Below are 23,001 nucleotides of genomic sequence, written 5' to 3' on the forward strand. Positions count from 1 at the left end.
ACTTTGTTGTCTGTTCTCATGATCCACTGTCCCACTGGTGTTTATTTCATTGAATCCCAGAATCCCTGAGGTTGGCAAAGCCCTCCCAACCCATGGAGCCCACCCTGTGCATGATGCCCACCTTGGCAAAGCCCTCCCAGCCCATGGAGCCCACCCTGTGCCCCATGCCCACCTTGGCAAAGCCCTCCCAGCCCATGGAGCCCACCCTGTGCCCGATGCCCACCTTGTCCCCCAGCCCAGAGCTCTGAGTGCCATGGCCAGTCCTGCCTTGGGCACCTCCAGGGCTGGGCACTCCAACCCTCCCTGGGCAGCCCCTGCCAGTGCCTGCCCACCCTTTCCAGGCAGCAATTCCTGCTGCTGTGCCCCCTGCCCACCCTTTCCATGCAGCAATTCCTGCTGCTGTGCCCCCTGCCCCTGCCCTGGCCCAGCCTGAGGCCGTGCCCTCTGCTCCTGTCCCTGTGCCCTGGGGCACAGCCCGACCCCCTGTCCTGGCTCCCCCCTCCTGGCAGGGATTGCAGAGCCAGAAGGTGCCCCCTGAGTCTCCTTTTCTCCAGCTGAGCCCCCCCAGCTCCCTCAGCCCCTCCTGCTGCTCCAGCCCCTTCCCTGGGCACCTCCATCCCCTCCATGTCCTTCTTTGTGCTGAAAACCTCTTGGCACGGGGACTCTGTTGTAGATTCATTTGGATTTTCTCTGGGACAAGGACCTCACATCTCAGAGGGTTGCTCTGCCTGCTCTCAGGTCACCTCCACCTGCAGCACACCCAGCCCTGTCCAGCAGCCTCAGCTCCACCATCCCTTCACAGTCCCAGAGCAATATTGGGCATTGGTAGAAGAGGATTCAATTCAAGAAAAATTTGGGCCAAGCGGATCCTCCAGGGTGGGTCACCTCGAGGAGGTGGCAGCAGCTGATGACCAGTTGCCTGCAGAAACCAGTTGCCCCCATCAGCACATCCCTGGCAAGCAGCAATTAGCACCAGAAGCAGTCTCGCCCTAATTAGTGTCATTGACTTAAAACACTCGACCTTGAGGAGGTTTCGCATCGATCTCAGCGCAGGAATCAGAGGATTTGACAACAACAACAACAACAACAACTTCTCCCACATGTGTCCAACCCTCCTCTTGCCACCAGCCCAGCAAAACCACCAGGACTTGGGGCTCCAAATTAATTAGGGAGGTTGTTTTTTGCTTGAAGAAAAGGAAGGAACTGGGAGCAGGTGGCTGCTGGCTGGACACCAGCTCTGGGAAGGGACCTGAGTCTTAATTACTCCTCTTCCTTAACCTCCTTGTGCCTCGAGGCATCCCAACCTGCCTGGTGGTGGTGGAGGGGATTGATCCATCGCCCTCCCTTGGCTTCTGGACATCCTGATTAATGGACACCCAACCAGTGGCTCCCGACCCTGGGGGATTCATCACTTAAACGTGGGAATTACTCAATAAACTCTTCCAACCCTCAATAAACGGAGCCATTAAAAATTAATCACTCGCCATCTCCTTAGTGTAAACGGAGCTAATAAGCTTAGGGCAGGGAGTGGGGAGGGGCAATGGTCTCACAATGCCTTTTTTTTGCCCCCCAAACCATCCAAAAGCCCAGAAAAGACTGATCTTTCCCAGCCACACTCGCAGACTCGACTGAGAGCTCGATGCTGCTCAAGCGGCTCTGCCTCCCCCAGGAGAGAGCAGAGGGGGTTTATTTTAAATCCCTTCCCTCCCATCATCCCTCTGACACTAATCAGGGTTCCAGCCCCATGGGAATCAATGATTAATGATGTTAAATATAGCAGGAGATTGCAAGGGTAAAATTAGGCACTATGCATAAAACATCAGTGCTCCTCGTTAGATGTTCCACACATGGGTTGATGTTCACCAGGGCTCTGGCCCTGCAATTGGGAAGGGACCGGCCAAGGCCCTTCTCAGCTGCACAGCTCCAGGGCTGGAGCTTTAATGGGAGCACACCAGTCATGATTAGAGAGCAAGAACAGGGCTGAAGGTGGGGCTGGACAGCCTGGAGGGCAGCGGTGGAGTGGGGGTAAGGTCGTCCCACCAACCAGCTCAGGACAGTGTTGGTGATGGTCCATCCTGCACCATGATGGGGTGGTTGGGGTCCACACCGCTGGGGGTTGGTCTTGACCTTGGTGCCAGTCATAGATCCAACATCTGCAAACCTTGGGATGAGGGTTTGCTGCACCTTGTGGTCCCTTATCCCAGTGAGGTGTTTGGGATCAGAATTGTTCTGGATTTGCCTCAGGACGATCATTGGTATGGGTTGGCTTTGCCCAGTGGTGCCAGTCATAGATCCACCATTCCCAAGGCTTGGGATGAGGGTTTCTGCATCACATGGTCCTGTATCCCAATGTGGTGATTGGGATCAGCATCATTATGGGTTTCCATCACAGTAGGTTTGCTATGGAACAACCATCATTGTGGGTTGGCTTTGACCAGCAGCATGTCCATAGATCCAACATCCCACAGGCCTGGGATGGAGGTTTGCTGTACCTTTTGGCCCCTTATCCCAGTGGGGTGGTTGGGATCAGCACCACTGTGGGTTGGCCTTGACCAGTGGTGCCAGTCATAGATCCAACATTCCCAAGGCTTGGGATGAGGGTTTCTGCATCACATGGTCCTGTATCCCAAGGTGGTGATTGGGATCAGCATCATTATGGGTTTCCATCACAGTAGGTTTGCCATAGAACCACCATCATTGTGGGTTGGCTTTGACCAGCAGCATGTCCATAGATCCAACATCCTAAAGGCTGGGAATGATGGTTTGCTGAACTTTATGGCCCCTTATTCCAATGAGGAGGTTGGGATCAGCATCATTAGGGGTTTCCATCACTACAGGTTTGCCACGGGGTCACCATGGTACTGGATTGGCTTTGCCCAGTGGTGTGGGCACAGATCCAACATCCCACAGGCTTGGGATGAGGGTTTGCTGTACCTTTTGGCCCTTTATCCCAATGGGGTGGTTGGGATCAGCACCACTATGGGTTGACTTTGCCCAGTGGTGCCAGTCATAGATGCAGCATCTCCAAGGTTTGGGACGAGGGATTGCTGGAGCATGTGGTCCCTTATCCCAGTGAGGTGGTTGGGATCAGCATCATTATGGGTTTCCATCACTACAGGTTTGCCATGGGTTCAAACTTCACTATGGGTTGGCTTTGCCCAGTGGTGCCAGTCATAGATGCAACATCTGCAAGGCTTGGAATGAGGGTTTGCTGAAGCCCATGGTCCTGTATCCCAATGGCGTGGTTGGGATCAGCATCACTATGGCTTTGCCAAGGGGTCACCAAGGGGTCACCATGGCTCTGGGTTGGCTTTGACCAGCAGCACATCCACAGATCCAACATACTCAAGGCTCAGGATGAGAGTTTGCTGAAGCCCATGGTCCTGTATCCCAATGGAGTGGTTGGGATCAGCATCACTATGGCTTTGCCAAGGGGTCACCATGGCTCTGGGTTGGCTTTGCCCAGGGGTGTGACCACCCCTCCCCCATCCCTCACCAGCCTGGCCAGAGATGCCTGCTCAGCACAGTTCCCAAAATCCCCCAAATCCCACAGCTCCCGACCCTGCAGCTTCCCCACCCTCCCCTCCCACCCTCCTGGTCACTGCTTAACTCCAAGCAGAGCTCTTAAGGAGCCCAAATCCAGGAGGAGAAGGAGAAAGACACAAAGCCACCAACATTCCGAGCCAGTCCCTCCCAAATCAGCGCCGAGAACACAAATCTGGCTGTAATTAATCCCATTATCGTGGGGAGGGAGAGACAGGGCTTGAAAGGGCTGTCAAAAGTGGGAGTACTGGAGGGATAAACCCTTGTGGGAGCTTAAGCTCAGCCCTAAAGCTGGTTCCAGAGGAGATCAGGGACGTGAAGGTTGGAGGACACCATCCTGGGGGGGAAGATTCAGCAGCGTCTCATCCCCCGGAGCTTTCGCTCAAGAAATGAGACAAAAATAGCCCCAAAAAGGCCTAAACAGCAGATTTTCAGCACCATCGTGGCATTGCACCCCCTGCAAAGCCCAGCCCGGGGCCAGGGGTGGGGTGGGGGCATCCAGCTGTGCCAGAGTGTCATCCAAAGCATCCAGATGTGCCAGGGTGCCACCAAGACCATTCAGCTGTGCCAGGATGCCATTCAAAGCATCCAGATGTGCCAGGATCCCAACCAGACCATCCAGCTGTGCCAGGGTGCCACCCAAAGCATCCAGATGTGCCAGGATCCCATCCAAAGCATCCAGATGTGCCAGGGTGCCACCCAAAGCATCCAGCTGTGCCAGGGTTCCATCCAAAGCATCCAGCTGTGCCAGGATTCCATGCAACGCATCCAACTGCACCAAGATCCCACCCAAAGCATCCAGCTGTGCCAGGGTGCCACCCAAAGCATCCCTCAGGAGAGGTGTTTTGGGGCAGGAAAGCTTTTTGCAGGAAGCCAGGGGAGATGAAGTTGGATTCCAGAACCTGCCCCTCCAAACCTTTATAAACCAGTTAAGCAGCCATGGGGCAGCTGGTGCCCCCACCTGCCCAGGCTTTGGTTGGCAGCAAAACATCTCAAACGCAGCTATTTTGTGGGGAAAAAAAGGTGATTTTCCCCTTCTGAGGGGGGTGAGGGGGAGGCAACACCCTCCAAAAGCTGCAGATGGTTCTTTGATGCCATTCTGGGCACTGCCAGTTGTTTGGAGGAGATTCCAACCTGCCAGGCCACGGGCGGAACCTTTGAGGTCTTAACCCCCCAAAAATGAGTCAACAGATTAAAAAAAATCCCTTTTCCCCCTCGTTTTGCTGCAGAGAAGGGGGAGCTGCAGCCCCAACCCCACCTCTGCCCCCTCCAGCCCCTCTGGGAAGTTGTCTCAGCCTTGAGGAGTTTTGTCCTCTCCCATTTACACCTTCGTTGGTTCCTGCAGCTTTAATTGGAAGGAGGCAAAGCCCTGGGCTCAAGTTCCCATTAATTAACCTCTGGCCTGTTAATAAGAAGCAGAAGCCAATCAGAGAGTGGCAACCCGGGCACATTCACCCCTGAGCGTGCCCATTAATGTGAGTGAAGGACCTCAAACCACATTTCCCTTTCCTTTGAGCAGGATTTGAGCTTCCCCAGGCTTTCAGATCCCTGTTCCACTTCATCCTGATCACGGTGTGGGCACATCCTCACCCCCAGCTCTCCAGGCTCTCCTGGGGCTTTCCCTAAATCCCTTTTTTCCCCCTCAAAATATTCCCAGTGTCTGGAATGACCCATCAGCATCAGCGGCGGATCACACGGGGAAGGATTTGTCCACTTGACAGATTGAGGTTTCTCAGAGGGTTTTGTGGGTTTTTTGGGGGGGCTGAACAACCTGCAAAATTGTCGTGGTTTTTTTTTTTTTGACAAGGACTTCAAAAAGCTCTGACACAAAGAACTTTTAAGCCTTGTTTCAGTGAGAGGCTCTTCTTCCCCCTCCTCCCGGCGCTCAAATCCTCTTAAGGATGGTTTACATCGCTGAGCTGGGGATGAGACACCCAGGACCCCAAATTCACACTCGAGGAGGTTCTCCCCACCACGAGACTTTGCTCCATTGGGACCATCCCCATCCTCTCTCTCCACACAACCCCCCCTAAAAGCTCAGCATTCTTTGCAGCAGCACCAGATGGAAAAGCAGCTCCACCACCGGCACTCCCAGGGGACAATTATGTCCAACCTGAGGAAGAACAGCAGCAGATTGACTCTTATTAGGAGCCCAATGATGGCTGGGAGATGCAGCTTTGATAAGCTCAGCCGGGGTCAATTGCTTCAGGAAAAGTAATTAGACTAATAAATTCCCGAGTTTCTCCTTCCTTCTCACGTGCTCCTGGAGCTCTCAGAGCCTCCTTAGCCCAGGGAAGCCGTGGGTTCCCCTCACCAGCTGGGAGACACTTGGGCTGGGTGGAGTTACCTCCAAATGCTGCTTTTTGGGGTTGCCAAGCTCAGCAGAAGGAGGTGTCTCTCCAGCCCAGTTCTCCAGCCTTACTGGTCCCAGTGAGTGCAGTGACCTGTGTGGGGTTCCTTCCTGCACCTCCCCAAACATGTCCCACTCCTTTGGAGGAGACCCTCAGGACCCTGAATGGCACCCACCCCCCAGTAAAGACCAGTGGGAGCCGTGCTGGGGGCACTGGGTGACTCCACCCTCCCAGTTTCCTCCCTTCCCATTCTTGCATCAGGAAAATTAGACTAAAAAATTGCTGAGTTTCTCCTTCCTCCTCCTGGAGCTCCAGGAGCTCTCAGAGCCTCCTTAGCTGTGGGTTCTCCTCACCAGCTGGGAGACACTTGGGCTGGGTGGAGTTACCTCCAAATGCAGCTTTTTGGGGTTGCCAAGCTCAGCAGAAGGAGGTGTCTCTTTCCAGCCCAGTTCTCCAGCCTTACTGGTCCCAGTGAGTGCAGTGACCCGTGTGGAGTTCAACAGACCTTCCTCCACCTCCCCAAACATCTTCCCATCCCTTTGGAGGAGACCCTCAAGGTCCTGAGTGGCACCCACCTCCCAGTAAAGACCAGTGGGAGCTGTGCTGGGGGCACTGGGTGACTCCACCCTCCCTGTTTCCTCCCTTCCCATTCCCCAAATCTCCTCCTGCATCGAAGCTCCTTCAAAAGCAGCAGCTTCTCCTCAGCTTCTCCTCTTGGCCCCCTTTGCTGGCAGAGCCTTTTCCCAGGAATAGCAGCGTGCAGAGGTCCAGCTCCTGCAGACAATGGGCCTGATTGAGCAGCTGCCTCTCCCTTCCTGCTCTGGGAAGGGAAAACTCAGCCCAGCAGCTCCTGCTCAACAAGATGTGAAGCATCTCGTGTCCTTCTTCCCCTTCCCAGCATTCCCACCAGCTCAGGGTGGGGTTTCCATGGTGGTGCATCATCCAAAAGGGCAGTCCAGGGAGCCCAGGAGCAGAAAAACCTCCTTTTTAGGAGAATTGAAGCCCCCGGGGCTGGATCACCCTCCTGATCTAAGGCAATTCCAGGGGAGTGGAAGGGCTGGGATGAGGCCACAGCCAGGTGGGACATCCCTGAGGAGGAGCCAGGGTGGGCACAGGGGTTTGGCACCTTTACTCATCAGGGAGAAACCAGGATTGCTCCCCCTGGGCTTACCAAAGCTGATTAAACACGATGCTCAACTCTGGCACCCCCAGTTAAATCAGGAGCAAAGCTGGACCCAAAATGAACCTGATGACCCAAATTCCCAGGGTGGGAATGGGAAAGGCAGCACTGCCCTCCTAGCAAAGCCCAGCTTAGTCCCAGCTTAGTCCCAGCTCAGGGAGCCCAGGAGCAGAGAAACTTCCTTTTTAGGATAATTGAGGGCTGGATCACCCCCCTGATCCGACACAATCCCAGGGGTGTGGAAGGGCTGGGATGAGGCCACAGCACGGTGGGATATCCCTGAGGAGGAGCCAAGGTGGGCACAGGAGTTTGGCATCTTTATTTACCAGGGAAAACCCGGGATTTCTCCTCCCTCCCCACCCCCCTCTCCGCAGTTTCAGAGGAAGAGGAGTCGGAAATCCAAATCCTGCCGGGAGGGCATCGAGCCAGGAGGGAAAACAAACCCATCCAAGATGTTCAAGAGGGGAAATCACGGCTCTTCTGGCAGCCCAAATTGTTGGTTTAGCAAATTACTTTGGAATGTGTGTTTTGACACTTCTCGAGTGTTTTCCTTCCCTTCCTCCGGGCTCAAGGTGACTGTTCCCAGCGGGGAAAAAAAGCTTTGGAGTTTGGCTTCTCCTGCCTTGGAAAAGCAGCTGGGACAGGGAGCAGAAAGGGTGGGAATGGGGACAACACCATGACCCTCCTCATCTTCATCCCCCCCTCAGAGCCACTATCCCAAGTTGCTCCAGCCTGGCCTTGGACACTCCCAGGGATCCAGGGGCAGCCACAGCTTCTTTGGGAATTCCATCCCAGGGCCTGCCCACCCTCCCAGCCAGGAATTCCTTCCCAGTATCCAAGAGGTGGAGTCCCTCAAGCCCAGCACTCTCCATAGTCATGATAATCCCAGAATTCCACACTGGTTTGGGTTGGAGGAACCTTAAATCCCATCCCAATCCACCCCCTGCCATGGGCATGGACACCTCCCACTATCCCAGATCACTCCAAACCCCATCCAGCCTTTCCCTGGACACTTCCAGGGAAGTGGAACCTTTTGGAATTCCCTCATGAACCCAAGGACCCAAAGTCAAGGAGCCATCAATTCCTATAGGATTTATTTCCACACTCCCCACATTCCCTTGGGATTCCCTCACAAACCAAGGACCCAAAGCCAAGGAGACACCAATTCCTGTAGGATTTATTTCCACACTCCCTAAATTCCCTTCCCACAGAAGTGGAGCATCCTCAGCTCCCAATCCCGGGGCGGGGAATTCGTACCGAAATTCCTCAATTCACAGTCCAAAAGGAGTTGGGTTTTCCAGGCAGAGCTTCCAGAGCTTTTTCCAGAGCTTCCCTTCTGGAAGCTCCCACCATTCCCACAGCTCCTGCTGTCCCAATATATACAGATCCTTCTTTTTACAGCTCAGAATATACACCATATTTATATATATATATAAATTTATAGGGGGTTCACACACACACACAGAGCCCTTGGGCACCGAGAGGCCCTTCCAGATCCCACTGGGAATTCCTCTTTTCCATGCAAACAGCTGGTTTTTAGGGAAGAAAATTCCCCCCTTTTTTTTGTGTGTTTTTTTTTGTTTTGTAAGTTTTTTCCTGTTTATAAAAATAACGGGTGATGCACCCAGGGCAGGGCTGAGGTAGTGCCAGGGAAGGGAATCCCGGGAATGCTGTAGCAGCAGTGGGATCTGCCAGGTGGGGAGGGTGGGGGAAAAATCCCAGGAATGCTGCAGCAGGGAAGGATCCTGGGAATGCTGCCAGGTGGGGAGGAATCCCGGGAATGCTGCAGCCTCAGTGGGAGCTGCCAGATGAGCAGGGTGGGCTGGGAATCCCAGGATCTGCTCCATGAATCCTGGGAATGCTACAGCAGCCCTGGGTGAGATGAGAATCCTGGGATATGCCCCCTGGATCCCGGGAATGCTACAGCAGCCCTCGGTGAGCTGAGAATCCCAGGATGTGTCCTCTGGATCCTGGGAATGCTACAGCAGCCCTGGGTGAGCTGAGAATCCTGGGATGTGCCCCCTGGATCCCGGGAATGCTACAGCAGCCCTCGGTGAGCTGAGAATCCCAGGATGTGTCCTCTGGATCCCGGGAATGCTACAGCAGCCCTGGGTTAGCTGAGAATCCCAGGATGAGTCCTCTGGATCCTGGGAATGCTACAGCAGCCCTGGGTGAGCTGAGAATCCCGGGATATGCCCCCTGGATCCTGGGAATGCTACAGCAGCCCTGGGTGAGCTGAGAATCCCAGGATGTGTCCTCTGGATCCCGGGAATGCTACAGCAGCCCTGGGTGAGCTGAGAATCCCAGGATGTGCCCCCTGGATCCTGGGAATGCTACAGCAGCCCTGGGTGAGCTGAGAATCCCAGGATGAGTCCTCTGGATCCTGGGAATGCTACAGCAGCCCTGGGTGAGCTGAGAATCCCGGGATATGCCCCCTGGATCCCGGGAATGCTACAGCATGAGTGGCAGCTGCCAGATGAGCAGGGCACTGTCACCGCCCCCGCCCCTCCGGGTGGCATCGCTGCCAAAGCTGCGGTACCCGCGCCCGCCGGACACGATGGCCACCGAGCAGATCTCCTTCCTGGGGGCATCCCTGGCACAGGGCCTGCTCCTCACCCACACGTCAGGCTCGTGGGCCAGCTCATAGATGGAGCCATCCTCCTCTTCCTCCTCCTCCTCCTGGTGCCCCGGCGTGCCCGGTGCCGCCTCCCGCACCGACAGCAGCTGCCCGGGCAGGTGGCACGTGGAGCGCAGCCGGTACTGCAGCAGAATCCCTTTTTTCCTCATCTCCCGGGGTGGGAATCCCTCCAGCTCGGGGGGTTTCTCCTCCTCACCCTCCTCTTCCTCCTCCTGGTCACCCTTAAGGACATCGGGGGCCAAAGTGCTTGAAGCCACAGCCAGGAATTCCACGGGGCCGCTGTGCCCGTTGAGGGACACCATGCCCTTCCCTGTGCCCAAAAAAAAGAGGGATTTGGTTAAAAACCAGCCTGGGAATTGGGGGTTTAGGGAGGGGAGGGACTGGGGGCTCACCAGTGATTTTGGGGATGCCCTCCAAGCGGGGCACGGGCAGCAGGACGATGATGCCCTGGTCGGTGCCCACCCAGAGGGAGCCCTGGCAGATGAGCAGGCTGGTGACACGGACGTGTTTCTGACCTGGGAACAAGAGCATGAGGGAGGATTTCACATCCTGAACTCCCAAAGAATTCAAATCCAGTGGATTTTTCACCCCCTGGAAGCCCCCAGAACAAAGATGATGCCCTGATTGGTGCCCACCTAGAGGGAACCCTGGTTGGTGACATGGACATGTTTTTGACCTGGAAGAAAGAGGATAAAGGATGATTTTGCTTCCTAAACTCCAAAAGAATTGAAATCCAGTGGATTTTTTGCCTCTGGAATCCCCCAAAACAAAGATGATGCCCTGGTTGGTGCCCACCCAGAACAAACCCTGCCTGGTGACACAGACATGGTTTTGACCTGGGAAAAAGAGGATAAAGGATGATTTCTCTTCCTAAACTCCAAAAGAATTCAAACCCAGTGGATTTTTCATGTGGAACATCCCCCTGGAAGCCCCCAAACTACAATGATGCCCTGGTTGGTGCCCACCCTGTGTCACCCTGGCTGGTGACACAGATGTGGTTTTGATCTTTGGAACCAGAAAAAAGAAGAGAAAGGATAATTTCACATCCTGAACTTCCAAAGAATTCAAATCCGGTGGATTTGGATGGGGCACAGGGATGCAAAGATGGGACACAGGGACGGGGCACAGGGATGGAGTTCATGGACCAGGAGCACACATGAGGATGCAAAGCTGGGATGTAGGGATGGGACACAGGGATGGGACACATGGATGGGGCACATGGACCAGGAGCACACAATAGGATGCAAAGCTGGGATTCAGGGATGGGGCACAGGGATGGGACACAGGGATGGGGCACAGGGATGGGGCACAGGGATGGGGCACAGGGATGGGGCACAGGGACCAGGAGCACACCTGAGGATGCAAAGCTGGGATGTAGGGATGGGGCACAGGGATGGGGCACAGGGATGGGATGGAGCTCATGGACGAGAAACACACAAGGCTGGGATTCATGGACACACACAGAGCTGCAAAGCCACCACCAGCTCCACCTCTTCAGACCCCAAGCACAGACCTGGGAGCTCCAAACCCCAAACCTTCTCCCCATGCCCCCATTCCTCACCCAGTGAGCCCAGCAGCCCATCCAGGGGGTGACCCCCCAACTTGGCCACTAATTGCAATTAAGCCCTGGGGTGTGGGGGCTCACCTGGGAGCACGAAGGTGGTCCTGGTGGCGATGTTGATCTCCTGCAGGTGCTCCAGGGTCTCGGTGTGGAACAGGCGGATGGAGGAGCCCGAGGAGAAGGCCATCCAGACCCCACTGCCCGCCTTGACCATGTGGGTCACGCTGGCATCGGCCTCGGGGTGGGCCTCGAAGGTTTGCTGCCAGGATGGAAATCAAAGAGGAGAATTCCCCAAATTCCTGCCAGCTTGGGAGCTGCCTCAGGGCTCCAAGGGTGCCCAGGGAGGATTAGAGTGGCCCTGAGGTCTCATCCCTCCTCACCAGTTCTGGGAGAGCACATGGAACCAGCCCATCTCCAAACCCCTCCTGGGATTTTTTGGGGGGATAAAAGCCTTTCCCAGGTTTATTTGCTGCTTTAAAAGACTCATTTCCCAAAATGCAGCTGTAAAATCCATCCCAGGAGGGGATGAGACTTTTCCAACCCCAAAAATCAGCCACCAGAGGCTCAGCCCATGATCCTTGAGGGTCATGGATTGGTCCATCTGCTTCCCAAACTTCCCATCAGAGCAAATGGGGTACAAACAGGAAAACCACCTTTTTGGTTTTTTTTTTTCCATCAAACCCATCCCTGCTGCAGCCTGGCCTTTAAAATCGACTTTAGAGTGAAAAAAGAGGAGCTGAGATCGATCCCTTTGCCACAGAAGGTGCATAAAGAACATCCCCAAAAAAACCCTTCCCAAAAACAGGGATGAAGAGACTTTCAGGAGATCTCCCCCTCATTCCACACCCTCCATGGGATCCATTCCCTGTTGGTTTATTCCCAGATCAAATCCCTGGTCCACAACTCTTATTTCCACCAGCAACCCCCACCCAGCCCTTGGTTTTTTACCCTCCCTCCCTCTGCAAGAAAAAATTCCCTCCTGGCATAAATAAAAGGGGAAACTCTATTTCCACCAGCAACCCCCAGCCCTGTATTTTTTCCTCTTTCCTCTGCAAGAAAAAATTCCCTCCTGCCATAAATAAAAAGGGAGCCTGGAAAGGAATCCATAATACATAATTCATGTCCATCCCCACCCTCGGGCTGGATTTAGGAGAGTTAATCCATGAAAACCCAGTTTGGGCTCTACATGTGAGAATGAAAGGGGAGGAAAAAGGGGGGTTTTGAAGGAAAAAAAGCCACTCTTGAGCATTCCCTGTTCCTGCAGCTGGAGGAGGTGTCTTGGCACCTTCCCCTTGGGATGCAACACCACAGGGAATGGAGCCAAAAGTGAGGAAAAGCAGCAGGAAAAGGTTGGGATGGGCGTGGCAAGGCAGGGATGGGCACATGAATGGGCACTATCTGGGGCTCCAAACCCCCCTAAACCTCCCAGGTGTTCCCAAGAGATGCAGATCCAGGATTTGGGGAGGCTCCTACCTGGGCACGGAGGGTGGTGGCATCGAGGACAGTGACCTGGTTGGCACAGCTGGCCCAGAGCGTCTCATCCAGGGTCAGGAGGGCACGGACGGGGCCGGTGCCCACAGGCACAGGGGTGGGCAGCACTGCCGGGTCCCACAGCCCCCCTGGAGCACAGGGGGCACAGGGAGAGGCTCAGCACGTGGAAACAGCAGCTCTGGGGGGAGCTGAACCCCCCCAGATGGAACAGCATCTCTGGGGGGAGCTGAACCCCCCCCCAGATGGAACAGCAGCTCTGGGGGGAGCTGAACCCCCCCCCAGATGGAACAGCAGCTCTGGGGGGAGCTGAACCCCTCCCAGATGCCTCCTGAGGGCACTGGGGACCTCCCACACCCCCCAGGCTGTGCCAGGGGGCTCAACTCCTCACCCAAAGGGAAAAAAGGAATCATTCCCTCCCTCCAGTCCCTCATTCCATTCCCCTATTCTATTCCCTCACTCCATTCCTTCATTCCCTCACTCCCTCACTCCATTCCTTCACTCCAGTCCCTCATTCCCTCATTCCATTCCCCTATTCTATTCCCTCACTCCATTCCCTCATTCCCTCACTCCCTCACTCCATTCCTTCACTCCAGTCCCTCATTCCCTCATTCCATTCCCCTATTCTATTCCCTCACTCCATTCCCTCATTCCCTCATCCAACCCTCCCAAAATCCCTTTGCTCCCATGCAAACACCTTTGGAGCTGGGAACAACTGCCCACCTGCAGCAATTTTGCTGGAAAAGCCCCAAATCCCCCTTTTTTCCCCCATTTATTTGCTTTTCAAGTGCCACTCCAAAGTCATTCCAGAGTGTCCCTGTGAGGAGCATCCAGTCTGGATTGGGATGAATCCACCAGCAGCAGCTCCAAGACATAATTACTCTCCTTTTTTGGATTTCTAATGCATTTTTTTAACTAAACCTCTAAGACCTGATGGATCAAAGAGCCTTTTGGATTCTCCAACCTCTGCTCCCCCAGCAGGGGTTTAGAAACCGATCCCCCTTTCAGCAAATCCTCATTTTAGGGAAGCTTTTTCCATCCAAAAAAAAACAGGGATAAGATTAAAACCTTCACTCCTGCAGCTGCTGCCACCAATGTGCCTTTCCACAATCAGAATTCAATTAAAAATGCCTTTAATTGGCTGTGATGTGGGAAAGGAGGACCCAAAAATGCAGTTTAAGGGGGTGGGTTTGGTGGCTCGGGGTTGGTTTGGGTGCTGCTCCCTGCAGGTTCTTGGAGAAAACCAGGTTGAGCCAAAATCCCACGTTATTTCAGGGTCTTTGCTACCCTCTAGTGGTAAAAAAAGGGTGTTTAGCAGGACAGGAGATGAAATTTGGTATGAGCCAATCCCAGGGTAAATAACCCCAAAATGAACGTGGTGAAGGGAAGAGTCTCCACGTGGGTGGGGGTTGGAGGGGGATCAGCTCCATTTATAGCACCAAAACAAGTGATTTTTGCAAGGGAAAAGCTCCAAATCCTTGTGCATCCCCTCCAAGGATGGGGATGTTGCCTAATCCACCCTTCAGCAGGACCATTTTCCATGTTTTTACCCCCCCCAAAACAACCCCTTTTGCACCCCATGACAACCAGTCTTTTCTCCCCCAGAGCTGCAAGAATGAAATTTTTTTGGGGGGAAAAAACCCTGAAAAAACTGGGGGATTTATCCCCATTTTAGCAGCATGGACAACCTCTTATCTATATTTCTTAGGAGTTTTCACCACCCCAAAGAATCCCAGACCCAGGTGTTGGGTGCTGTTCAAGCCCAGGGTTGTCCTCACCGTCGCTCCGGGGATAGGCGGCCACGGAGCCGTCCTGCAATCCAGCAAACAGGAATTCTGGGCTGTGCCTCAGGCACAGGATTGGCTGCATCCCTGGGCTCCTGCAGCTCAGCAGACAAGGGGCTCCAGTGTCCACACTGCCATAGACCAGGATGCTGCAGGGAGGGAAAATGGGCATGGAATACGTGCCATGGGCTGAGAGGGGTTTGGCTGTTGCCTACAGTGTTATGGATCAAAGCCCATCTGCCCAAGGCTAATTAATTAGCTCAATTAAACCATCTTAGTTGCATTCAGAGGATGCAGGTTCATGTCTTGAGGATCTCAGCAAAAACTAAGAGGGTTTAACTTTCAGAATCATAGAATCAGTTGGGTTGGAAGAGACCTCTGAGATCATCAAGTGCAACCCTTGATCCAACCCCACTGTGATCACCAGATCATGGCACTCAGTGCCACATCCAGTCTCATCTTAAACACCTCCAGGGATGGAGAATCCACCCCCTCCCTGGGCAGCCCATTCCAATGCCTGAGCACTCTCTCTGTAAAGAATTATCTTTCTGATATCGAACCCAAACCTCCCCTGGCAGAGCTTGAGCTGGGCCCTCTTGTTCTTGTTTAAGGCTTTGAAGGCCTTTGTTTTATGGTGATCCCAAGTTTCCAGGGGGTTGTGAAGACCATGGGGGAGAGTGGGAGGAGGATGACTGATGGGGGGATAAGGGCTGTGATGGTGGTGTTATTTTTAAGTATGGTTGATTGGGTGATTTGGTGGGTTGATTCCAGTGGGATGAGGTTCACCAAGGCCAAGTGCAGGTCCTGCCCTTTGGCCACACCAACCCCCTGCAGTGCCACAGGTGGGCACAGAGTGGGTGGAGAGGGACAGGGGGAAAGGGACCTGGGGGGACTGAGGGACAGGAAGCTCAACAGGAGCCAACAGTGTGCCCAGGTGGCCAAGAAGGCCAAGGGGATCCTGGCCTGGATCCAAACCAGCGTGGCCAGCAGGCCCAGGGCAGTGACCCTTCCCCTGGACTCTGCCTTGGGGAGGCCACACCTTGAGTGTTGTGTTCAGTTCTGGGCTCCTCAGTTGAGGAAAGAGATTGAGGGGCTTGAGCGGGGCCAGAGAAGAGCAACGAGGCTGGAGAAGGGACTGGAGCACAAGTGCTGTGGGGAGAAGCTGAGGGAGCTGGGGGTGTTCAGCCTGGAGAAGAGGAGGCTCAGAGGTGACCTCAGCACTGTCTGGAACTGCCTGAAGGGAAGTTCTGGCCAGCTGGGGGTTGGTCTCTTCTCCCAGGCACGCAGCAATAGGACAAGGGGGCACGATGGGCTCAAGCTCTGACAGGGGAGGTTTAGGTTGGATATCAGAAAGATAATTCTTTACAGAGAGAGTGGTCAGGCATTGGAATGTTCTGCCCAGAGAAGGGGTGGATTCCCCAACCCTGGAAGATTTAAGATGAGACTGGACATGGCACTGAATGCCATAATCTGGCGATCAAAGGGGGTTGGATCAAGGGTTGGACTTGATGATCTCAGAGGTCTCTTCCAACCCAACTGATTCTATGAATCTATAAGGGCTGTGATGGTGGTGTTAATTTGTAAGTATGGTTGATGGGGTGATAGGGGTTGTCATGGTGGTGTTCACTGCTGAGTTAGTTGGTCATTGTTCCATGTGGTCATGGAATGGGGTGGGACATGCAGGAGGTGGCCCTGTTGCTGCTCAGGGTTGGGTGTTGATGCTCAGGGCTCACCTTCCATCCTGCAGTCCCAGGCACACGGTGGGATGAGGGTTGGAGGGGGGCTGCTCACTGGCTCGGGCTTCCTGGGAATCCCTGGGCTCTCCCTGCTCCGGCTCCGGGATGTATTCCATGCACAGCACCGGCGACGTCACCGGGAAGGACTTGACGGTGCGCGGCACGGCGCGGTTGAGCGAGAAGATCTCCACTTGCCCCCCCGCGCCCTCCTGGCCACCCCCAACCTGTTGGGGCCACCAAGTTGGGGGTTAACACACACCAGGACCAAGTTTTGGAGGTAAAATGACCCGAATCCCGCGGGCCTGGCCCCGTTGGGGCAGGTTTGGCTCACCCAGAGGTAGCCCTGCGGCAACGACGTGCTGACGGCGGAGAAGCCCAGCAGGGAGGACTGCACGGGGTTGTGGACGGCAGCACCGAGCTGGGGAGAGAGCAGGGCATGGGGGGCACTGCCAGGGGACCCCAATGCAGGCAGGGTGGCAGTGGCCAGCCTGATATTTCCAACTTTTCCAGGGTGGGTTGCACCAAATTCCACCATCACAACCCATCCAGCCCATCCACTGTGGGATTCTGCTTTTCCTCCCCAAAAGATGGATGGAAAGGGAGGATGGATGGAGGGCCCAAGTTATCTCAAAGCAGGTAGGATTGCAGTGGACACCCCAAAATTTGGGATCCAGCCACAGTCCAGCTGCTTCTTCCAAATTTCCTGATAAGCTGTACCAACTTCTGCCCTCGTGACCAACTTGTCCCACCCCACCCAGCCCATCCTCCATGGGATTCCTGCCTTGTGTCCCCAAAAGGATGGATGGAAAGGGGAAGGGGGGATGGAGGAGAGGTTGGTCACCACTCTCACCTGCAGATCAAGGGCTTTGGAGGAGAAGGCTGGCATGTGGCAGGACAGGATGGGGCACCAGAAAGGAGCTTTGCTTTTCTTGTCCTCGTCAGGACAGAGCCATCCTGGCTGGTTCTCCTCCCCTGTGGAAAAACAGGAGGTCAAGGATCACCAAGATCCCAATGAGATCCCAAAATCCATAACTGGATGTGCAGGGCTGTCATCTCCATCCCCAAACCACCAGGACCCATGGATTTGGGACACACCTCACCATGACCATGGATTTGGGACACACCTCACCACGGATTTGGGGCACACCTCACCATGGATCTGGGACACACCTCACCATGGATCTGGGACACACCTCACCATGACCATGGATCTGGGACACACCTCACCATGACCATGGATCTGGGACACACCTCACCATGACCATGGATCTGGGACACACCTCACCATGGATTTGGGACACACCTCAGCATGACCATGGATCTGGGACACACCTCACCCTGTGCTCCAAAGCACAGCCAAGGCACTGCCTCTGGAAGCAGCAAAAAGTCCCAAAATCCAGATTTATAAGGGCAAAAAAACACCTCCAGATGTGTTTCTTCACATTAGACTTGAATGTGTTTTCATTTCTAACTCATGGATACAGGATTGTCCCCCAGGATAAGACAAAAAAACAGGGAAAATAACACATAAAGTGTTAAAAAGAGACTCCAAAATTATTCCAGCCCAGGGGGATCCAAACACTCCAAGAGGATTTGGAGTTATTTTTATTTTCTTCTGTTCAGCTTTACTGTGTTGTTGCTGCAGTGGCTGAGGGAGCTCTGGAGGAACAGGGATTGGGAAAGGTTCCTCCCTTTCCGTATTCATCCCATTCCATGGAAACCAGAAACCCATCCCTTGGTGACTCCAGCTTGGACATCCCACCCAAGAGCAGCAAATCCTGAAACCTTTGGAGCCACAACTCCCAATTCCCACCATTTCCAGGGTGAGATGCTCTCCCAACGTTCCCCACCCCCACAACCCCGGGATTTTGGGAGCTCCCAAGTGTGGCTTTTCCAAGGAATTCTGGGGGCCACTCACTCAGTCCTATCTTGGCCAAGTGCAGCCGGTTCACCCAGGAGATCTTGCTCAGGGGGTTGGGGGTGATGAAGACCACCATGACGCTGATGGGGCGACCTGACCTGTGTGGGGAAAGCACCACCAGGTGGGTCTCCACCTTCTCCAGGGTGGGAAGAGCCCACCCAGGAGCTCCAGACTCACTTATCCGGTTTGCCAGGGAGCAGGAGCCGCAGGCGGCACTTGTTGGCAGAGTGGATCTCCTCCTCCTTCACCTTCATCATCCTCTGCAGGGCCAAGCACCAGTCCTGGGCCACTGTCATGTTCAGGTTCTGGGAGAAGGTCAGGAGTGGTGGAAGGGCCTCCAGAACGAGCCTGGACCACCCCCAGGTTTCATCTGTGAAGCTCCAGAGGAGGCATCTCCAGGGAGGTGCCCAGAGGTCCCAAAAAAGTGCCAAGGGATCCCCAAAAAAGTGCCCAGAGATCCCCAGGGAGGTGTCCAGAGATCCTCAAGTAGATGCCCAGAGATTCCTGAAGAGGTGCCCAGAGATGCCCAAAAAGTGCCCAGGGATCCTCGGGGAGGTGCCAGAGATCCCCCAAAAGTGCCCAGTGAGCCTTGTGGAGGTGGCCCAGTGATGCCCAAGGAGGTGCCCAGAGATCCCCCCAAATTGCCCAGAGATCCACAAAAAGTGCCCAGAGACCCCCAAGGAGGTGCCCAGAGATCCCCAAAGAAGTGCCCAGAGACCCCCCAAAAGTCCCCAGGGATACCTGAAGAACCACATGGTTCCTGGGCATTGCCCCAGGTTGGTTCTACCCAAACCATGCCCTGACAATGGGCTGAACCTGTTGGTACCTGGTAGGTGCCATGCAAGGTGCTGATGAGGAGGGTGATCTGCTCCACCACCGCCAGGTCCTTCTGCAGGTCCTGCAGCTCCTGGAAGAGCCGTGGTGGCCCCAGGTAGACTTTATCTTGGGTGGAAAAACGGACAATGGAGGTCCATGAAGGATCCCAATTAGGCTGGAAAAGACCTCCAAGAGCAAGTCCAACCTTTGACCCAACACCACCATGTCAACTAGACCACCAAACACCTCCAGTGATGGGGACTCCACCCCCTCCCAGGGCAGCCCATGGTGTGACTTTATCTTGGGTGGGAAAATGGAGAATCAAAGTCCATGGAGGATCTGAGTTAATTAGGCTGGAAAGACCTTCAAGACCAAGTCCAGCCTTTGATCCAACACCACCACAGCACCAAGTGCCACACTCAGTCTTTCCTGCAAGACCTCCAGGGATGGTGACTCCACCACCTCCCAGGCCAGCCCATGGTGTGAAGAATCCCTCCCTGCCAGCACCCCCAGCCATGCCAACCCCAAGGAAGGGCACTCACTGTGTGAGGCCTGCCCGGCCGGTGCGTGTCTCTTGGCACCCGCGTTGTGGATGACGACGTTGTCCTTGTCGTAGGCGCCGCTCTCCTGCCCCACCTCCACCACCTGCACCTGTGGCAGGGCTGTGCTCCACTTCAACACGTACTTGGGCCCCAGGGGCACCAGGCTGCTGATCTCCAACTGGCCCCTGCCAAGGGGAGAGGGCAAAGTGCCTGTCAGTGCCCGGTGGGTGCCACGGCACGTGCCAAAAACGAGCCATGCGAGCCAAGGCCCCGCCTGAGAGCCCACACCGTGCACCAGTCCATGCCTGAACCCCCAGTTTGGGGCACACCAGCACAGCACACCATGGTTGGGACCTACCCTGTGTCCACTGGCCTGGAAAAGGGGAGAAGGGGTGATGAAGAAGTTGGTGGGCAGTTCAAGGAACCTCTACCAAGCTCTGAGGTCCCCACAGGTTCTTGGAGCCAGCACTGACTCCAGGACCCCTCAGCACCAAGGAATGCAGGTTTGGCATGAAGGGTGCCAAGAGACCCCAAACCAAGTGGATTCCCCCCAAAACAAGGTAGAATGGCCTTTAAAGGTTCTATCCCTCCTTGGGGTAACTTCCCAAAAATCTGACCAAGCTCTGAGGTGCCCACAGGTTCCTGGAGCCTGCACTGACTCCATGACCCCTCAGCACCAAGGATGGAGACTTGGCATGGAGTCATGCCAAAGAGACCCCAAAGCAGGTGGGTTCCCCCCCAGAAAGGTGAGGTGGTTCCTAAAGTTTCTACTCCTCCTTAGGGTCATTCCCTAAAAATCCCACCAATCCCTGAGGTCCCCACAGGTTCCTGGACCCAGCACCAACTCCGGGACCCCTCAGCACTAAGGAATGGAGACTTGGCATGGAGACATGCCAAGAGACCCCAAAGCAGGTGGGTTGCCCCCAAAACAAGGTGAGATGATTTGAAAAGGTTCTACCCCTTCTTGGAGTTGTTTCCCCAAAATTCCCCCAAGCCAAAAATGGAGGTGGGGAAGCAGAAAAATTCTATCAGTACTTTCCAAAGTGATTTGAGGGGTCTGGGGGCACCAACACGTACTTGAAGTTGATGTTGGCACAGACCAACATGTCGTTGAGCAGGAAGACCTTCCTCTCCTTGGACTTGATGAGCTGCCCGCGGTCGCCGTACACTGTCTCCGTCAGCGTCTCGCAGAGCAGGAGCTGCCTCTGCCCCGAGCTCAGCAGCTGCAAAGGGGATGGGGCAGGTGGGGGGCTCAGCCTGGGGGTCTTGGAAACCTCCTGACCCAAAAGATTGGGGTTGGTTTTGCAAGGATTGTCCTCCAAGTAAGAGCGTCAAGAGCAGTGAGTTCCCTTTGTGCCCTGTGTGTGTCACCACCCCATGGAGAGCCCTGAAAAGCCAACACAGCCCTTTTTGGGGGTCTCTCTTCACCCTCTGGATCCAAATCTCATGCCAGAGCTGACCCAGTGGGTGCCCCGTGGTGGCTTTTTTTGCTGTTCCCAGTCCAGGATGTGTCGCAACAATTTCGTTTCAGGTCCTTTTTTTAAACACCAAGAATTGCAAAATCAGGGAGGGTGAGACCCAGCAGCTCATCCTGGAGAGGAATTTCCCCTGGGCCAACCCCAGGGCTTGGTTTTGAGCAACAGGGAAAAATCTTTGATTTTCAGGGGAAACAGAGATGTGGTTTCCTAAAACCCCCAAAACAAAGAGGGAGGTGGAAGCTGCAACTCCCAACCAGCAGGTCCCAAACACACCCGTGATGAGGATGAGGATGAGGTGGGGAGAGACTGAAGGACCCACCTTGTTGAGGCTGCTCCTGTCACTGATGCTCTTGCTGAGCTGTTGGATTTCGGCCACTTGGTCGGCCAAGCGCTTCTGCTCGTTGAGTTTCTCCGCCAACGTCTCCAGCTCAGTGAGGGCCAACTGGAGGGACAGACGGTCTGCGTGGCCCTTGGGGGTGTTTTTCAGCATGTCCTGGAGAAGGGAAAACAGTGGGGAGAAAAACCACCCCAGAAAAATCAGCCCAGCTGGGGACATGACAATTGGAAGCAGCTCCGAAATCAAAGCTTGGAAGATGAAACTTGGGATGGTCCCCAAAGATGCCAACCCCAAAACAAGCCCCATGCCAAAGAAAGGGTGCAAAAACATGTCCCAGGGGTGCAAAGTTGGTGGGTGAAGGTATCTGCCATACCTGCAGGAGGAGGATGAACTGAGGGAACCTCTGGATGGGCTTCACCATCAGCCCGTAGAGCGTGACGCGGTCGGCGCTGGCCATCTGCCTCTTCTGCAGGGGGTGGGGGTGGGGGGACAAAGGCCAAAACCGAGGAGTTTTCACCCCAAATGGTGGCCAGCAGCCCCATGGGGCCACCCTTGGGTGGTGCTGACCTTAAGGAAGTCCAGGAAGGCAGGTTTGGTGAGACAGGCCTTCTTGATGAGCGACATGGCCGTGGTGAAGTTGTTGACGTAGTCGCTGTAGACGTCCAGCACCATGGACTTGGAGAACTGGGGAGAGCACAGGAGACCTGGGGTGGTGTGGGTGTCCCCCAAAAAGGGGGGGAGGGTGTTTTTGGGGTGATGTTGAAGGTGCTGGTGGGACCCCAAGGTTGGAGCTGCATCATTTAAACCCTCCACCCAACCCCTGCTGTCGCTGGGAGGTCCAGGGGAGGTCCTGGTGGTGCTTGGGGGGGGATGATCCCACCCCAAGAAGGCCCAGAACCACTCATGGAAGGCAAGTTCTCCTCCAGGCTGTCTCTGGTGAGCTCCTGCTGCTGCCAGGGGGCTGTTTTGGTGTCCAATTCTGCTCAACCCAACCTGGTTGACCCAACTCCCACCACATCCTGCTTTGTGAAGGGAGATGGGACACACAAACTCCTGGTTGGCCTGGGAATGTGTCACCAGCAGGTTTGAGACCATTAAAGTCCAGCCCACCATCAAATGGGGCAGGTTCTTCCAACAGAACCCTTTTGGGGGTGTGTGGAGATTCCTCTCATGGGTGGGGATGCCCCCCAAAGATAATCCTTGAGGTTGAGAGGAGAAATCTCATGAACATTCTCTGGGTCAGTCACATCAAATCTCTCCTTAATAATTATTTCCTTTTACTTTAATATAATTAATTCAACAACTGCTTTAATATCATGCACTGTCCTATCCTACTTTTATATCGTGGAGTGATTAATTCTGATTAAGACTTTTTTGTGTGATCATTTGTTCTGATAAATAATTCATTTTATATAAACGTATCTGGTTTTCCAGCACTACATCCCATTGGACAAAACTCATCACACCTTTTTAATTCCTTATACTCCAACTGTTGGCAGAGCCAAGGCCAAGATGGGACTCAGGCTCAGCTCTGAGCTTAGAGAGAAGCTCAGGACTCAAGTGGAGCTCCTTTAATTGACTTGGTCTCAGCCTCCCACTCCCACCCAGGAGTGGCCTCCTGGATGT

The 23,001-nt window shown here is 54.5% G+C and overlaps 1 protein-coding gene across 4 annotated transcripts in view; it reads right to left on the minus strand.

Moving 5' to 3' along the window:
• Positions 1 to 8,147: 8,147 nt before the first annotated feature.
• ARHGEF10L (Rho guanine nucleotide exchange factor 10 like) overlaps positions 8,148 to 23,001 on the minus strand; it is a 31,288-nt gene continuing 16,434 nt past the window's right edge. For all 4 annotated transcript variants that reach the window (XM_071575530.1, XM_071575532.1, XM_071575529.1 and 1 more), the window contains 16 exons: positions 21,943 to 22,059; positions 21,749 to 21,841; positions 21,358 to 21,531; positions 20,638 to 20,783; positions 19,561 to 19,745; positions 19,029 to 19,144; positions 18,380 to 18,507; positions 18,200 to 18,300; positions 17,132 to 17,253; positions 16,613 to 16,699; positions 16,279 to 16,505; positions 14,540 to 14,694; positions 12,747 to 12,892; positions 11,358 to 11,532; positions 10,105 to 10,227; positions 8,148 to 10,022 (listed from right to left, as the gene is read on the minus strand). In XM_071575530.1, the coding sequence (XP_071431631.1) occupies positions 9,526 to 10,022; positions 10,105 to 10,227; positions 11,358 to 11,532; positions 12,747 to 12,892; positions 14,540 to 14,694; positions 16,279 to 16,505; positions 16,613 to 16,699; positions 17,132 to 17,253; positions 18,200 to 18,300; positions 18,380 to 18,507; positions 19,029 to 19,144; positions 19,561 to 19,745; positions 20,638 to 20,783; positions 21,358 to 21,531; positions 21,749 to 21,841; positions 21,943 to 22,059 (2,592 nt within the window). In that variant the 3' untranslated portion in view covers positions 8,148 to 9,525. The remainder of the gene's footprint in view (positions 10,023 to 10,104; positions 10,228 to 11,357; positions 11,533 to 12,746; positions 12,893 to 14,539; positions 14,695 to 16,278; positions 16,506 to 16,612; positions 16,700 to 17,131; positions 17,254 to 18,199; positions 18,301 to 18,379; positions 18,508 to 19,028; positions 19,145 to 19,560; positions 19,746 to 20,637; positions 20,784 to 21,357; positions 21,532 to 21,748; positions 21,842 to 21,942; positions 22,060 to 23,001) is intronic.

This window comes from Pithys albifrons, chromosome 22, assembly GCF_047495875.1.
Source record: "Pithys albifrons albifrons isolate INPA30051 chromosome 22, PitAlb_v1, whole genome shotgun sequence".
Classification (NCBI taxonomy): Eukaryota; Metazoa; Chordata; class Aves; order Passeriformes; family Thamnophilidae; genus Pithys; species Pithys albifrons.